Source organism: Balaenoptera borealis (assembly GCF_965194805.1).
Source record: "Balaenoptera borealis genome assembly, chromosome: 11".
NCBI classification, from domain to species: domain Eukaryota; kingdom Metazoa; phylum Chordata; class Mammalia; order Artiodactyla; family Balaenopteridae; genus Balaenoptera; species Balaenoptera borealis.
Window position 1 is genome coordinate 56,387,870 of NC_138868.1, and position 18,896 is coordinate 56,406,765.

General features: G+C 36.3%; 2 protein-coding genes and 1 long non-coding RNA gene across 4 annotated transcripts in view; 1 reads left to right on the plus strand and 2 right to left on the minus strand.

Moving 5' to 3' along the window:
• The window catches only part of LOC309606358 (serine/threonine-protein kinase MARK2-like), a 200,693-nt gene that overhangs the window by 93,698 nt on the left and 88,099 nt on the right, over window positions 1–18,896 (minus strand). The window lies entirely within an intron of this gene.
• The window catches only part of LOC309606389, a 103,773-nt gene that overhangs the window by 21,119 nt on the left and 63,758 nt on the right, over window positions 1–18,896 (plus strand). The window lies entirely within an intron of this gene.
• Window positions 1–18,896, minus strand: part of RSF1 (remodeling and spacing factor 1) — a 182,439-nt gene that overhangs the window by 10,111 nt on the left and 153,432 nt on the right. For both annotated transcript variants that reach the window (XM_082343286.1, XM_082343287.1), the window contains exons 8-14: window positions 17,207–17,311; window positions 15,562–15,641; window positions 10,742–10,796; window positions 9,669–9,778; window positions 3,642–3,709; window positions 2,315–2,522; window positions 413–633 (exon numbers count right to left, since the gene is read on the minus strand). In XM_082343286.1, coding sequence (XP_082199412.1) covers window positions 413–633; window positions 2,315–2,522; window positions 3,642–3,709; window positions 9,669–9,778; window positions 10,742–10,796; window positions 15,562–15,641; window positions 17,207–17,311 — 847 coding nt within the window. The remainder of the gene's footprint in view (window positions 1–412; window positions 634–2,314; window positions 2,523–3,641; window positions 3,710–9,668; window positions 9,779–10,741; window positions 10,797–15,561; window positions 15,642–17,206; window positions 17,312–18,896) is intronic.

Genomic DNA, 18,896 nt, shown 5'->3' on the forward strand with positions numbered 1-18,896 from the left:
TAATTTATAAAAACTAACAATCATAATCACCGATCATGATCTAAATGTTAGAGATAATTGGTAATCTTTCTCTAATAGCTAGACATCTGAGAAAAATGTTCTCAGATTATTAAGAATGATTCCCAAGAAACACTATGAAGGTAAAGTCTAGGCATGGAAACACTTGGCACCAAAAGGATTCATCACAATCCTAAATGAATCTGGCATGAAGTTAACATATCCATCTGTATTTATCTTCTCAGATGTGCTTTATGTGAAAGATTTAATTAGTGGTGAATCATAAGAACAGAACTCAAAGTTTCATCAGAAAGCTTATACTACAATTGAATGGAATTTTATTTTAAGAAATCTTAATTCCAGAAGTCATAAGAATTTACTGACTTCGTGAGATGTGGATACAAATTATTTTTACCAGAGTCTCTACTATTCTCCTCAGATTCCTCCTCTTCATCATCATCGGAGTACTTTTTCTTTGGAGTCTTTCTCCGCAAACGCCTGCTTTGCCTCATAGGCCGGGAGGGATGTCGCCTTAGTCTTCGGCTACAGAAATCAGTGTCGCTGTCATCATTAGATGGTGGGTCTTCTTCACTTTCATCTGGGTTCTCATCAGATACAACAAACTCATCTTGAGATCTGTCCAAGAGAAACCAAATGAATTATGATGGTACACTCAAAACCGTGAACCCGTTTTTGAGTTCTGAGTTCAAATTCTAACAAGTCCAGTGAATTATTAAGTAATGTTTAATGTAAAATATCCAGTTAACTGTATCAGTTTCCCTGTTTATAAAATGAAGAGATGTTTTGCCCCCTCTCCTTTTTTTAGAAGGAGTTATGAACATGAACTGATGCTGATTTTTGTACATAAATTGCTTTGGCCTCTTGGGAAGTCCCCCACATACCTCAAAAATTCAACATGCCCAAAAGTGAACTCATTATTTCCTAACCTACTCCTCTCTTCTGTTCCCTAGCCTGGTATTTGGTACTGTCACCCATCCAGTAATTCAAAGCAGAAACCTGGTATTTATCCTAATTTCTTTCTCCCTTTTCATTTCTCACATCTAATCAATGACTCATTCCTCCGGAGTCTACCTCATAAAGGTAATATCTCAAACCTGATACCTCTTCTCAGTTCAGGCTCTCATATCCCATCTAAACTACTACAGCAATTCCCCAAAGTCTCTTTAATCTCTACACTCATTTTCCCTCAGTAAATCCTCCGAATGAATGCCAGGATGAATCTTTCTGAAACATAAACCTCATATTAGTCTGGTATTTAAAACCATTCAGTGGGTTTTCATCATCTTCAGGAAAGAGTCCAAATTCTTATGCATGACAAACAAAATACCCCATCATCTGGTTCCTTTTTATGTCTTGGCCACATTTCCAGCAGGGCACTTTCTGCTGCTTCCTCAATTCTTCTTACCCTGACACACCAGGAGTTTCCTAACTATTCTATGACGTTTTATGCCTGGCTGCCCTGGACAAGATTCCTCTGCTTAGAACACTTTCTTTCCTTCACTGCTTCTAATCTCAAATTCATCAATCTGCCCAATTCATTCTTCACATTTCAGATAAAACTTTATTTCTACTCTGAGGCTTTCCTTGACCTCCCTGGATTGATCTGGCCCTTCTCTGTACCCTGAATTATGTTTTAGTAGCTATCATATCATGCAGAATGACTTTTTTGTGGTTTATATGTTTGCTTCCTCCACTAAACAATATGAGAGGAGAAACTCTGTGGTATTCTTTCCATACCTGCTCTGCAGGGAAGCCTTTCCTGATCTTCCATACTCAATTACTTGCCCCAACCCAAACCCCTATGGGTCACCAGAGGACAGTTTCTAAATACTCATACCTGTCCATTTCTCACATTTGACTGGGAACCTCTCATGGTCATGGTGGCAGAAGGTGGCACAGAGGTACACCACAAATGAATGCTAACTGCTGTTCATGAAACTTAAATACAATGTTGAATATTAAACCAACAAGCATAGGGACTTCCCTTCCCTGGTCCAGTGGTTAAGACTCTGCACACCCAATGCAGGGGGCACAGGTTCGATCCCTAGTTGGGGAACTAAGATCCCACATGCCGCATCGTGTGGGCCCCCCCCAAAAAACAAACAATAACCCATAAAACTTCGTTTTAATCTAGAAAGAACCAAAATCAGCATCGCTGAATTTGTTTAAAGTATCCTGAAAACAGATTGTCTATGTGCATGAAGAACAAAAGCTCCATCAGAGCAGGGCCAAGCTTATCTGGTAGGCCTGTTCAAGCCTGGACCTAGAGAATGGGATCTACTGACAGACCACGCACCCATCACTGATCTTGAATTCATCCTCGCTCTCTTCTTCATCCAGGTTGCTGTCGCTGTCCAGATCATTTAGTCGCCGGCGTTTCTTCCGGCGAGCAGCAGCTGCCCTCTGGGGTCGTTTATTTTCTTTTCTTTCTTCATCCAAAATAGTAGAGATATCTTTTCCACGGTGGCCTGTGATAGTGGAGATATCTTTTCCTCGGCCAACTCCTGAGTCCAGGGGGAAGGGTGTAGGGCAGGTGAGGGGAAGAGAGGGAGGGAGAGAGAGAGAAAACTATATGTTTATTAAAAGCTTCCCTTTAATATCTACAGATTGTCCTTAGCAGATTTTCATTTCTTTATTTTCTTCCTACAGATATGCAATTTTCTCACAACTTTAGCTGACAGAGCTCTCTTTTGTTTATCCTACTAAATAGAAGTTTACTATGTAGAGAACTTGCTTCTTCAAAAATTTTGATATGATTCATGTACCATAATATTCACCCTTTTAAAGTGTATAATTCATAGGTTTTTAGTATAGTCACAAAGTTGTGCAACCATCACCACTAATTCCAGAGCATTTTTATCACCCCCAAAAGAAACCTCATACCTATCAGCAGTCACTCAAGAATCTCTTCTTGAAAGCTGTCTTTTGGACATGGCTTTATAGAAAGAGGCCAATCCATTTTAAAATTTTTTTTTTAAACTGTGTTTGCAGGGCAGAGAAAGTGAGAATTCAGCAGCAAAGATGTAAATAAGGCACACATGTCTGGAAAAGCTAGTGACTTCTTCAGTTTCACTACAAACAGCCTACTTATTATTAATCCTTTCTAGAGCTTTCATAATAACACTGTAGCACTGGTGATTTCCTACATAGCTCTTTAATTAAATTATCTTCAAATTCTTCTATTTTAATGTCACCCATTAAAGACTATGAAATTAATAAATTGATTTTTAATTGAAAGCAATCATTTAGATTCTGATTATCCATAATTTTTGTGACTTTGTAGCAGTAGTGATCTAAAAATGGAAAGACAACAGCAAAGTTTTCTGTTTGGAAGCAGAAGAAAATTTTTTAATCTAGGGAGGAACATTTAACCTAGGGAGGAACATTTATGTTTCATATCAGATTATAAAATAATACTATTTTTAAAATAATTAGAAGCTCTGAGTCTATACATTGACACCGTGTCCAGAGATTATTTTGAATCTCAGACAGTTAACATCAGTAGTGATCGTGATACATACTGAGGAGAGTAAGAAAATATGCTTGCTCACTGCTCTAATCAGGGCATCTTAGTTAACGTATTGGCCGAGTTAGATGAAAAAGAGAGAATGATAAACACATACCTCCTCCATCAGCCTCTTTGATATCATCTTCTATAGCTTCATCAATTGCTTCGTCAAACTCATCAAATCTAAAATACATACAACAATCACATTACAGCCTGTCCTGGCATATGGGTTAGGAAAATTGCCTCTGAAGTGAAAAAGGGCTGAATGTGAAACTGCTCTCCGCTACTTTGGGGCTGTGGGACTTGGATTAGACCACCTCAGTCCTGTTAACCTCAATTTCTTTGGTAAAACAGAGATTTATAAATCAGTATCTAATTCTAAGTTGTTTTTTCATTTTCAAAGATCATCTATACCAGGCAGCAACAAATATTTTTGTAATGGGCTTTGTAGACTGTACAATCTCTGTTGTAACTACTCAACTCTGCCATTGTAGTGCAAAATCAGCCACAGACAATTTAAGTGAATGAAAGTAGCTGTGTTCCAATATAACTCTATTTATAGACACTGTGATTTGAATTTCATGTAATTTTCAAATAATTTTATCCTTCTGGTTCTTTCTTCAACCATTTATCAATGTAAAAACCACTCCTAGGTCACGTGCTATACACAAACTGGCAGTGAGCTGGATTGGCCCACAGGCCAGTTTGCCAACCCGATTATACAAATCATATGACAAGGTAAACTGAACAAAATTCGTGTTCCAGAAATAATACTAAGTGTGAGGAGTATACTATTGTTGTTATTAAAGATTATATTATTATTATTACTGAAATTCATATACAGATGGTCAGAATTTTAAAACTAGCTAAACATACTTTTTCTCACAAGGGCTATTTCCTCCAACTTAAAGCAAAAAACCAAGACTAGATGATTCCTAAGATTTATTCACATACAAAACTCCTTTCACTTTAGAACTGAGGTGACCAAAAGATAAAGTGACTTGAAGATCATGCTAAATATGGTAATTACTAGCCACATGTGGCTATTTATATTTAAAATAATTAAAATAAAAAATGCTGTTCCTCACTAGCCATATTTCAAGTGCTCAACAGTGACATATGGCTACTGATTTCCATACTGGACAGCAAAGAAACAGAACATTTCCATAACCACAGTAAATTGGACAGCATTGGATTAAAGTTACACAGTGATTAACAACAGAGTTAAGACCAATAGCCAGGACTTCCCTGGTGGCGCAGTGGTTAAGAATCCGCCTGCCAATGCAGGGGACACGGGTTTGATCCCTGGTCCAGGAAGACCCCACATGCCACGGAGCAACTAAGCCCGTGTGCCACAACTACTGAGCCTGTGCTCTAGAGCCCGCAAGCTACAACTACTGAACCCGTGCGCCGCAACTACTGAAGCCCGCCAGCCTAGAGCCCGTGCTCCGCAACAAGAGAAGCCACCGCAATGAGAAGCCCGCACACGGCAACGAAGACCCAACGCAGGCAAAAAGAAAAAAAGAATAAAATCAAAAATCCTTTAAAAAAAAAACAATGACTAATAGCCAAATATTTTGCCTTTTGGGTTGAGAAACTCATTACAGCTATAGATTTCCTCTCTAGGAAGATATATATACCTACACAAACATAACATTTTACATATAATTTCAGAGAATTCACAAGTTTCAGGTTAAGAACTTTTCCTCTACAACATATTTTTAAATGCAACAGTTTACTTCCAATTTTTTCATGATTATAAACAATGCTATGAAAAACATCCTTATAGATATAGCTTAGCTTTTCCTTAAGATAAATTCTGAGAAAGTAAAAATCTGTGCATCTATTCATCAGGCTAGAATAACAGATTCAGATAAAGCCAGATACAAAGTTAATGGAAAACAGGATTTCTCCCAAGGACAAGATGCAGCTGTAAAGTGCCATAACAATCTATTTCTTTGAGCCACTACTACTTTCTTACTGAGACACTCTGTTTTCTAAATTCAGAGACCATCAGAACCCTGGGACAAAGGAAATTATAGCAGTAAGAATGAAACACCCACCCCTGCCTAGAGGATCTAAGTCACTTTTAACACAAATAAGCAGCCTTGATTTACATCCCAGATTCAGAGTTTGGATAAGGGGTTGGACACAACACTCCACACTCTTATCTTCATTGTTTTCAAGTAAATAGGACCCTGTGTCTACCATGCTGTCCACATATGATACTGACCCTTTCACAGTCCTGCTTTGCTTTGAGCCTTACTCTTCATTTAAATTTCATCTAAACGCTACCCTTCCTCAGTATCTTTTCATAACTTTATCTTTTCTTTTGTTTGGTGAGATGCCCCTTGGTTCCACTATGAGATTTTGTTGGATTATAGGTTTGTTCCTGGTATTCTTGCTACAAATAAAATTGTTGGCTTAAAGGGCATACAAATTGTTCTTCAAGGGTTGTAGCAATTTAAAATACAACCATGAAGTGAATTTTACCATTAAGATTTTTTTGCTAATATGGAAAAACAAAATTATTTTGTTCCTTAATTTTAATTTGAATACCCAGTAAAGCCAATATTATTTTCATGTTTACTGGTCATTTTTACTTTTTCATTTGCAAGTACTGGTTTGTGTCCTTTCCCCATTTTATTAGCCAGTACATTCATCTTTCCTTACAGATCTGTAAGAGCTTTTTATGTATTAAAGATTTTAACATCTTTGTCATATGTTGCAATTATTTCTATCCAAAGTGTATTCCCCACCCCCCTTTTTTTTGGGCCACGCCATGGCATGCGGGATCTTAGTTCCCCAACCAGGGATCAAACCAATGCCCCCTGCAGTGGAAGTGCTGAGTCTAAACCACTGGACCACCAGGGAAGTCCCCAAAGTGTATTTCCCCTTTAACCTTTGCTTATTTTTTCAAGTTTTGAGACAGGAAAACTGACATTTTGTCCTGCTATCATTACAAATATGTGCCCATCACATCTCCAGTCAGCCTCCCTCCCAAATAAACAAAGCAAATCATGCTGTCTACTTCTAGTCTTCAAAATACATGGAAACTTAATTTTTCTTAAGGAACTGATTTCCTAACAAAAATGGCTTTTTATCCTTGACTTCAGCAATGTTAATGTCTGAAGTATGCAACAGTCTTTGCAGACACCATGTGGAAAAACTATTTCCACTATGGAAAAAACTATATACTCACTGTTATTTTAAAAACTCATAAGCCATTCCTTTTGAATTTTAACTCCTTTACAAAATTTCTTTGCAAGCAAACATTTTCTTTTGTAAATGCTTTTTGTCTGAGTCTTTCTTAATTTTATATAATCAAATATCCTTTTCACTATTGTTTCTGTGTTTGGTGTTATGCTTAAAAAGTTGCTCCTTACATAAGAATATATATCTTCCTTACCTCCTTTTGGGAACTAGGCAGGGTATAAATAAATGAATCACACAATACATATTATGCTAAAAAAACATAGTTTATATTACTGTTATATAATTTTAAGCTGAAGGGATCATCTGGGTTAGTTCACCATCATAGGTATGTCAACCAAGACCCAGGGAAATGGACTAACCACTCAAAGATACATGGCTAATTAGTGGCGTGGTGAGGGCTATAATCTGAAGTCTTCTGGCCCCCAATCCAATGCTCCTTCTAGTCAACTTTGACATCATCCTCTGTTAGGAGCTATAAGAATCCAACAAACAATTATTAAATGATAGTAGTGATGAAATTTGTTTTGGGGGGGAGGGTTTTTTTTTCTGTGTTGATATATTAAGTGCTTTAGATTTTATCCTCACAACAGTCCCATTGCACCCCATGTACAAAGTAAATTCTAGGTGTATTTAGAGCTTAAATATGACGAATAAAACTTTAAAAAATTAGAGCATATGGAGGACTCTATTAAATCTCTTTAAAAAGTACTAAGAAGCAGAAGGAAAAAAGAAAAATTGAGAAGAGACATACAAATGCCCAACAAGCACATGAAAAGATGCTCAACATCACCAACCATCAAGGAAATGCAAATCAAAATCATGAGACATCACCTCACATCTGCTAGGATGGCTGCCATGAAAAAAACAAAAGCCGACAAGTGTTGGTAAAGATGTGGAGAACCCAGAAACCCTGTACACTGTTGGTGGGAATGGAAAATGGTGCAGCTGCCATGGAAAACAGCATGGCGGTTCCTCAAAAAAACAAAAACAGAACTACCATATGATCCAGCAATCCCACTTCTGGGTATATACCCAAGATGAAATGCTAATATAACAAATTTCTTCTCCCATTAAAATCCACAATGACATCAGGATTGAAAGATAATACAGTTCCCCTATGATGCTTGTTCTGATAATGTAAATTTGTTCCAACATAACTGATATATTAGGAAATAATTCAAGCATAACATGTATTTCATACTTGCTTATATGTAATTTTCCTTGTGAGAAACACTAGGTAAATGTAGAAAACTGCACCAGCCGCGTAGGAATACACAAAACAAACACGTGCACACACCTTACAAACATTTACCAGCTACCCAAGCTCATCATGTGTGTTATAAGCTATAGCCATCTGCATCTGGTATTACAACTTTCTGGCTGATTTCAAATAACCCTCCTTCTACCACTACACAATAATTTACAAATTGCAACTCTCCTCACAATCACTTCCACAGACAAGCTTCAGGTCTTTTTTCAACATAAAATGTCGTATTTATTGTAGTATTTATGTTATTTCTTAACCACTTAAGATGTGTCAAATGGTACTACCGTTGTTATCTTTTTTTTTTTTAATGTGTCACTAATGAAGTTTTTGAGTGTGTGGCCCTAACTCCATATTTCCCATAATCCCTATAGTTTTTGTGCAATTTTGCACACAATGGCAATTTTTAGGAATGCATTTGTTGTGTTTTAGTAGAATTGACTTTAACACTTGCACTTTCCATTAGTAGGTTTTGACTTCACTAGTTTTAATGATTTTATAAAAAAACGGTACTTTTTCAAAGTTTTTTTTTTTTCTTAAGCAATAAGATGGACACCATTCCCATAAATATTAAGGATTTTACTCTTACTGATCCTACTGCATTTTATTTTATTTATAACATTTTATGGAAAAACCCAAACAAACTTTTCGGCCAACCCAAAATAAAGTTTTAACAATAACAACAGAAACTACACAAGGGGAACTCTTTCATGACCACTGACAAAGTTTATAATCAGGAAACAAGCTTAAAGTTCTATAAAATCAACTCTGTTTTTCATATCCAGTTATTCAAGTTAAAAGACTGTTTTGGTGTTGTCTAACAATGGTCTAAAATAATTAAAATATCATTTATTTATTATTTGAGTGAGACAGGGTGGTTTCGTGGAAAGAACACTAGATGAGCAAACAATTAGAAGATAAGGTTTTAGTCTAGGTTTAGCTACTAACAGAGTGACTATGGAAAAATCTCTCTCTGATATTTCTGGTGGCAGATGGTAAACCAGACTATATTTATTGAGTCTCTCAATAGGCACTGATGGAGCACTATGCTAGCTGTAAAGAACAGAGGGATGCATAACACGGACATGGTACTTACCTTCATGTTAACGGTATAGTGCGGGAGAGCAATATTAATCAAAAAATTAAAATCACGATTGTTACAACTATAGAAGTACTTTCAAGAAGACAAACTGGTTGCTATGAGGGCATATAATAGAGGGGTTTGATTAAGAGAAGACTGTTAACAAGGTACAAAACAGGAGAGAAATTCTAGGCAGAGTAAACAGTCTACACAAAGGGACCAAAAGAAGACAGTGTGGCTTACTGAGAGAGTAAGGAAAAGCGTGCATGAGGTGGAGCTGAAAAGCTAAGGGCAGGGCAGGCTGTGCAGTGCCTGTGGGCCTTGGTAAAGGCATCGGTTCTTATCCCCAGAGCTACAGAAATTGGACAAAGTATGTTAAACAGAAGAGGATAACATGAGCAAATTACACTTGGAAAAGATGATGTTGGCTGCTCTAAAATGCTATGATTCTAAAGACGGTAAGTAAGAAATATATATACAACTTCTAATCATCACTGTCACTGTAATGGGAAAAGCATATACTTTGGGGTCAGGTTGTTTCAAAAACATTTTCCACTCCTTCATTCTCACAGATTTCATACCTATAACTTATACATTTCCGTGTTCTTGTTGACCTCCTTTCAAGCAAGTTTGCTTTGGATTTTTTAGAATCTTTTTTCTTTTCTTCATGATCTTCAGAAAAATCTGGCTCCTGGTTTAAAAATATGATAATAAGTATATAGGTTATTACTCACAACAGAACAAAGTTCCTTGGAATTAATAGCTTTCTAATGTCCATCTAGGCAGCACATGTGAAAGGTTTAAAAAAAGTGAAATGATTCCCTCAAAACTGAAGAAACATGGCAACACTAAGTACAGAGATTAAAAAGAATATTGGTGATCAAAGGATGAAAACACTTCTGTATTAAACTTATGCTTTTGTGAGTTTATAATTACCTTTTTTAAAACAATCATGATGAAGTCTATCCACCGATAATGAAACTTAACACACATAAATCAAAAGATATGCTGAATAAATCTAATGGATTTAGAAGAAGAAAGGGGCATGGTGCTCCAGAAAAATAACTAACCAAGACAGGTTATTTCAGTGTGTGATTTAATTAAGCCTGAATGAAACTGCACATGAAACTAAGAAAATTTCTTCATTTCAAATGAATATCATGTTACATATACTTTCATTCATGAGATAGCTTTCTCAATTATAAATTAGATTAATAAATGCAAAACAATGGTATCCCTTCAAAGAAACTGAACTGTAAGAACACAAATTGAAGTTTCTGATAATCCCCAAAGCAGGGAATTAAAAACCAAATCTCCCTGAACTATTTTTTAGTCACTTTACATAAATAGCACATAAAGAAGCTAAAAACGAATTACCCAATTTAGGTTAAAAAAAAAAAAAAAAATAGAACATAAACTCCGTGGGGTGAGCTTTAAGCTTGGTTTGGATGTGATATTACATTTTGGGGCTATCTGCATACACATAATTTCAATCATGAGGGAAATGGGTCATTTCTTTAAGGTGCTAAATTTTCATTTTTAATAAAATAGGTATACTATATATTTAAAAACACTCATATTACATAAAGTGAGTTAAGTTTTAGAACAATTTTGGCAGTCTCCTCTTTAAAAATACTATAAACCAGAAACTTACTTGTGGAGGAATGATGTTTTCAATACTGATACCCACATACACCAAGCGTTCTTTCCTTTAAGTAAAAAACAAAAAAGCACACAGTGAGATTTGCTAAAAATGAAATTGTAATGAAAACATTACTAACACAGATAGTACTAAAATTATGATTCATGGTAACAGCAGAAGCTAGGTCACAGACATGTTAGTTATTATCCATGAAACTTATAATATTGGTATCTGTGGCAGGCACAAAACTTCCTAAAGGTATGAAAACTTAGCTTTAGAAGTGACTTATGCCAGGTAAAATAAAACCTGTAAGTGAAACAGACAAGGAAATCTGATGAAAAGAGTCATGCTTGTGACTCACTGATGAAGTGATTAGATGGAACACCAACTCTGGACAAACTGGATCTTTGTTATGCTGGAAGTTCTCAGTAATATTTTATGTGAATGATTCTAAGACCATCCACTTCTTGTTTGCAGAGAAGAAAAGCAGCAATACAGCCATATGTCTCTGCACTCTAGGATGCTTACAACAAAGATACCTTCAGAGCCAGTTAAGACTTCTCCAGAAAATGTGGATTTATGGACACTAATGACATAGAGTTTCATTTCAAAGAAATCTTTGTTGATTTTAATTCAACAGATTTTACACAACGAATTGCTATATAGAACAGAAGCTTTCTCTGGTTCTCCCAAAGTTAATTCAATTCACCAAGAACAGCTGAGCTTTTACATACATGCCAGTGTATGTTCAACTAAACAGAAATAGTAACCACTCTTCCTCCCTTTATTTGTGATGTCCCATATAGGACATTAATGATCCAGTTGTGTGGGTCCTTTAGAACACAGCCTTTACTGCCCCATAAACCCTGGGCTAACAAGAATTTTATACTCTTTTTAAGAGATGGGTTATGAAGCTATTAAATAAAAACTGGCATGTAAGAAAATAATAAAGTTATTTTAATCAAAACTTGTTTAAAAAAATTAGTACAGTTAATGAACTAAAAACTAGGAAAGGAAGAACAGTACTAGCTGAAATTAATAGGGAAGGCTACGTGGATAATTCAAAACTTCAGCTCTCTGTTATTAAATATGTTTGACATGTCTCTTTACATTAACCAAGTTTATTGTGGTATCAGTTTCCTCTTTCATACCTCAAAAGCTCTATTTTCACTTGACCATTATTTCTCTTCTCAACTCAACTGAAAAAACACTTAGTCATGTTCTATGTTAGGTCTTGACTTGTGTCAGGCTTGGAAATCAAAAGGTAAATGAGACATGGTTCTTGCCCTCACAATTATTTAACAACTAACTGTAGTCCATTATGAACAGGTATAATGGAAATGAGAAAAAGGAATGGATTTTCTCTGAAGAGCTGAGAAACTCGGGAAGGCTTTAAATAGGTGGTAATATCTGAGTAAGACCTTGAAGGTTGGTATGATTTCTTATCAAGGCATTCTCTTGCTCAGTAATCTTATGAAAGTTACATCTTCCATTCTATATCACCACCTAGCTCAATGATCATATTGGGCCCAGACCTTATTATTACCAATAACCACACCCTTTTTAAAATTTCAATTTCAAGGAACCTGTTCTCTGACTTCTACTAACTCACTTTCCAGCTCACTCCCTCTGTTACACTGATCTCAACCATTCCCTGACTCCAGTGGGACCTCTATCCACTGACCCTACCCTTTTTTCACTGTCCAGCACTCCCTTTGTGTCCTTACTTTCCCCCTTACCTGGCTTAGACTCCATGGTCCATCATTACAAATACTCCTTTGCATACACTCTCAAATTCCTTGTCTCTTTCTCTCCTTCCCTCTGTTATATTACCTGGAAAATTCCAACCCTGATTAAATCCAACTCTCTGCTAGCAAAACACTAGTAATAGTACTTTGGAAGTACACAGCTATTTGAATTCCCAATAATTTCTGGCACCAAGTCCAGGAAGGGACATTTACATATCAGCTGGATGGACTTCTGAAACATCAGATTTCACAGAGCATCACAGCTCCAGCTCTATAGACAGTTGCTGGCTAGTTACTAATTACTCACTGACACATCCTTCTTTTCCACCATACCGTAGAGCCACATATCATACACCTCATGTTGATTACATTGCCTGGCATAAAGCAGGTACTCAATAAATGTTCATTAAATGTTGACTAAAAGAACAAACAAGGGGAAAGATACTCTAGCACTATGACATAGACAGTAAGCAAGGCTCTAAGTTGTTAGGATGAATGCTAGAGAAATTATTTCACAGATTTGAAACAGGATGAATAAAAATGCTCACTTTTAAAAAGAGATGAAGTCACCTGAATTTACAGGTAATATATTATTTGCTTTAGAGACATACATATTTTGCTATTTAGAGCTCCTAATATATACATATATTAGGAGTTATAAATAATGAAAGCTTTGTTAACCAGATTTTTGGGGGAATTAACAAACAACAGTAACAGTTAACCTGCCTTGTTAGAATGGTCTCGTATAGGATTTAGTGTGTGATGTAAAGGCACAATTACAGATGTCCTCTTAAAGGATGACATTTAAGTAAAGAGGATTACCAAGGATAGAAGAAAAAGTAGATGAACTAGTAAATGGGAGACCAATAATATAAACAAATGTTGTGGCACATTTTAACATAAATTTCTAAAACTGAAAGTATTTCTTAACTGCAGCAGCATATTCTAAAGTGTGTGAGGCAAGAGTAAAATAAATGTTCACCAATCTTTCCACATATAAAACGTACAAGCATCACAGGCCTCCAAAGAATAAACGGATATAATGTAAGTATGAGACAAATTCTTAGTGGTTTACATTCTTGGCTTTTAGAGAGAATCTACTTTCTTCCAAGTCCTTAAAGGGTGAGCCTATTAGCTATCTACACTGCTAAGTCAGATCAGCTTCAGAACATGAACTCATTTCTCAGAAGGGCAGGCAGATTGCAGGAAGACCGAGTCTAATTTTTAATTATGATTTAATTTGAAGCATCTTTAGTTAGATCTTTTCCAGTGTCAAAAATTAAGACAGGAGCAGTTTGCACATCAAAATAGTCCTAATAACTGTATACAGGACTGTTAGTTCCTACATATAAAGGTATTTAGACAACCGATTAAAAAAAAAGTACTACTTTTATCTCCTAGTGAACTTCAGAGATAAACTTTGCCTTTAAACTAAGCAGCATACATTATGAGCCAGGGAGAGCTCAAGGTGAGCAGTAAAGAGGAAAAAGGATCTAGAAGCTGAACCCATTTTTAAGGTTCAACTTGGCACAGAGTAAAGTGTGTGGACTATGGAATGAGCAGACTGTCTCAACGCAAACTGAAGTTTTGAGGGGAACACTATGTGACGGAGGTAAAAGTTAAAGTAGCAGCAAATGAAGGGGCAATCAGGAGACACTGCTTAGATTTTTCTCATACCATGTACAGATGGGCATCAAGTCCTATTGATTAATCCTCTGAAAATTCTCTTCAACCTCTCTACTTTATTATCATGATGACTGCTCTAGTTCGGCCTCACTGGCTCTCATAGACTTTATTCCAACAGCCTAAACTCTAATTCCTTCTTCTTACTGTTACCAGGGCATTTTTTCTGAAATAAAAGTCTGATTATGCACATCCCTCCTTTGATGGCTCCCCCATGCCTCTAGAGAATAATTCAAATTTCCTAGCCAGTTATGCAAAGCTGTTCACAATTTGGCCTCGGTTTCCTTTATAGCTTCATCCCCCGCCACTCTTTTACTCTCACATTTACACTCTCTTTGCTTGTACTGTGCTCTTTGCCTGAAATATCCTTTCTCTGCATGTCCACCTATATAACCCCTAGTTATCTTCCAAGGACTTCCCTGATAACCCCAACTCCTAGGAGAACTAAAGTGCTCCTCCACAATGTTCTAGTATTGCTCCAAATATACCTCGATTTGTCTACTTTACTGAATCACTGGTTCATACATCTGCGTCCTCTGGTAGAAGGTGAACTCCAGGTAAGCAAGAGCTTTGTCTTACTCATCTTTTCTCTTCAGTTTGGAACACAGTAGGAATGAATGAATGTTTAGCAATAGACTAATCAACAAAGGTACATATAAACATAAATAAATACAAACTTACTGTCTTGATTTTGAGCCCCCTTTAAAGATTAAGCTCAACTCCAATCTTACCTCCTCCAAGAAGCCTTCTTCAACTGCTTTAGACCACACTGCAGTGGCATATTGAAAAGGGAGGCATTGCTTACAGTCAGTAGGACACAGTTCAGTTCAGCATTTAAATGCTCTTTATTTCACCAGTGTTAATTCTGCCCACCCAAAGAGACGACATGGGTAACTAAACTGTAGACCAGTTCTTACAGTTTTCTTGTACTCCCTACATACTTAGCTACATATCCTCCACAATACTTGGGCCAATACTTATTCAGAGTAGGTTCTGATAAATATTTTAGATCAGGGATTGGCAAACTTTTCCTGTAAAAGGACAGATAATAAATTAGGTTTGAGTAATAAGGTCCCTATTGCAACTACTCAACTCCGCTGCTGTAGTGCAAAAGCAGTCACAGGCAACATATAAACCAATGAGCATGGCTATGTTCCAATAAAACTTTATTTATGGACAATGAAATCAGAATATACAATTTTCATGTGCCATGACATATGATTTTTGTTTTGATTTTTTTCTAATCATTTAAAAAAGAAAAAACCATTCTTAGCCGGGCCATATTTGGCCCACAGGTCAGAGTTTGCCAAACCCTGCTTTAGACAGACACATTAGTCTATACTGGAAGACAATTCTGAGGTCAAATTCCCAAGTAAAACATTAACACATGTATCACAATACCTGCGTTCAGCACGCTCCTTCTTCTTTAAGGCAACATCCAAATCCTGCAATTGTTCCTCTAATTTTTCACACAGTAGTTTCTGAAAAAATAAAACAGATGAGTGTCATTTTACACACCTTTCCACAATCATTTATATCTTGCCTATTAGCTATAGATACCATGCTATGAGAGCTGGTAAGGGGCCATGCAGTGAACACTGAAATGTTCCTTGTATTTAATTAAATAAAGACATGCCGCTTCAGTTCATCCACTGAACTGAAGATGAGCAGGGTATCTTTAAACTAACACACATGTTAAAGAAACTTACAGCTTTGCCAAGAAACATGTTCAATGCTTATCTTGCTGGCAGTAATCAGTGTTTAAAATAGCATTTGGTTCACTGTATATACATGACAGTGATTAAAAAAATTTTTTAAATCCTAAGACATTTTTAAGGAAGAAGGTTTATGTACAATAAAATACAATGGTGCCAATCACTATTTTTTTTTTAATTTATTTATTTATTTATTCATTTATTTAATTTTTGGCTGCATTGGGTCTTTGCTGCTGCACGCGGGTTTTCTGCAGTTGCTGAGAGAGGGGGCTACTCTTTGTTGTGGTGCACGGGCTTCTCATTGCAGTGGCTTCTCGTTGCGGAGCACGGGCTCTAGAGTGCAGGCTTCAGTAGTTGTGGCGCACGGGCTTAGTTGCTCCGCGGCATGTGGGATCTTCCCAGACCAGGGCTCGAACCCATGTCCCCTGCATTGGCAGGCGGATTCTTAACCACTGCGCCACCAGGGAAGCCCCAGCCAATCACTATTTTTTAAAAAGAGAATGGAAAAAAATTTACAAAACCATGCCACATGGTTACTGGGTCAAAACAGAGCTGAAGAATGTAATTGCTAAAATGACGCTAAGCCAAAAAAATTCCACTTTACTAAGAAATGCAATAAAGGCCATCTTTTTTTTTTTTTGGCTGTGCTGTGCGGCTTGCGGCATCTTAGTTCCCCAACCAGGGATCGAACCCATGCTCCCTGCAGTGGAAGTGCGGAGTCCTAACCACTGGACCGCCAGGGAAGTCCCAAGGCCATCATTTTTAAAGTAAAATGAGACTGGGCTTGTGAGAGAAAGGACCTCTTGGATGCAAAAAAATATCCTGCTCTTCAGTTTTAAAAGAAATCCACCTGAATCGAGATACGAGAGAAACAGAATCCATGTTTCTATTCAAAGTACCATTATAATGGTGCATAATTCATAATATCATCTATAAAACTGACAAAAAGAAGGTAGGCAGAAATGAAAAAGAGAATGAAACAAAGGGATAAACAAAAGGAAGAAACTTATTTCTTCCCTTGTATATTATCTTAATTTGGGGGGTTTTTGTGCCTTTAACAAATGTGAGAAAAAATAAACCAGAGATTATAATTTTACAAAACCCAGAGGTCTTCTAAGAATTGCTTTGGAAAAAAAATAAAGGGAAGACCTAAAAGATACTAATAAAAAGTAGTTTTTATCAATAGTCTCTTAATTTCACAGAAATTTAAACAAGAGATGAACAATATCTACAAATTGAAGATTAAAATGTTTAGTGGCTGTCAAGAAATATTATTAATTTAAATATAAAATCAAAGACTGGAAAAACAGAACTGTGCTGGGTCATCATACATGTTGGCAAGGGGGGCAGAACCATTCTCCATCTGGGATGATCATGAGAGGAGGGCGAAGGCAGGCAGTGTGGTATCCACTGTCACAAGAGTCGCACAGGAGAATCTGAAAAAAACCACAGATTAATTGTCAACCTAACTCTATGACTAATATTCAATGACTCAAGTTAAAATAAGGACATTTCTATATTTCTTAGCATAAAACTAAGTAATATACTATACTATACTCTTTATCTGCATAAAGCATAATAATAAAAAAGCTCTGATAATTAGGAACCTAACATGTCTTTTTTTTTTTTGGGGCCTCACTGCACAGCTTGTGGGATCTTAGTTCCCTGACCAGGGATTGAACCCGAGCCCTTGGCAGTGAGAGTGCGGAGTCCTAACCACTGGACCGCCAGGAAACTCCCCTCTAAGATATAATTTAAAAAAAAAATTTAAGAAACAAAAAAAATAAAATGTTAAGCTAACAAATTAAGTGAAAAATAACAAGTCTTTTCTGAACTAGAGTTACAATCCTTTTTTTGTATGCCATGAGGAATATGACAACACATTCTTTATAATAGAGTTTTATAGCTGAAGTACCATAAACTCCCCTACCACACGAAGGACTTTTAAAATACAAATAATTTCCACTGTAAATAGCATTTCAATTACCTATCTGTAAGAAACACTCATGGCTCCTTTTATCATGTAAATTCAAACATGAGAGGAATCGAACTACACTAAGGACAATCATGTTCAAATAAAAAAGCTACGAATAATTAATCTTAAGTTGATTATTTTTTGCTATTCGAGTTTCAGATGACCAGTTCTCTAAAACTTAAAATGGTACACACTCATGAATTAAACTTAAAAAAATCCTTTATTTTAAAATAATTTTCGATTTATGGAAGAGTTGCCAAGATAGGACACTAACGTTAATATCTTACATAACCATGGTACATTTACCAAAACTTAAGAAATTAACATCAGTATAAAACTATTAACTAAACAACAGACATTATTCAGACTTCACCAGTTTTTCCACTATTGTCCTTTTTTTGATTCTAGGATCCAATCCAGGATATTATACTGCATTTCATCATCTCTTCTTAATTTCCTCTGATCTGTAACAGTTTCTTGGTCTTTCTTTGTTTTCCATGACTTTGACAGTTTTGAGTACTAGTCAGATATTATGCAGACTGCCCTCAGTTTGGGTTTGTCTGATGTCTTCTCATGATTAGACTGAAGTTATGGGTTTTTGAGAATACCATAGAGGTGAAATGCCCTGCTCACTACATCATATCTGGGGGTACATGATAGCAATATGACTTATTACTGGTGACATTAACTTTGATCACTTGGTTATAGTAGTGTCTGTTGTTTTTCATTACTGTAAAGTTACTTTTCACTTTCTATACTCTATTCTCATTAAAATTGATAACTCCAGCCCATACTCAAGGGGAAGGGAATTAAGCTCCACTTTCTGAAGAGAGGAGTATCAAAGAATTTGTAGAGATAAGTTAAAATCACCACAGTAATTAATAAATATTTGGGGGGAAGATATGTTGAAGTTATGCTATACCCTGTTTTTCCTTACAGTTTCACCCACTAGTTTTAGGACTCATCAGTGGATCTTGCTGCAATAATTATTACTGGGAATTCCCTGGTGGTCCAGTGGTTACGACTCTGTGCTTCCACTGCTTGGG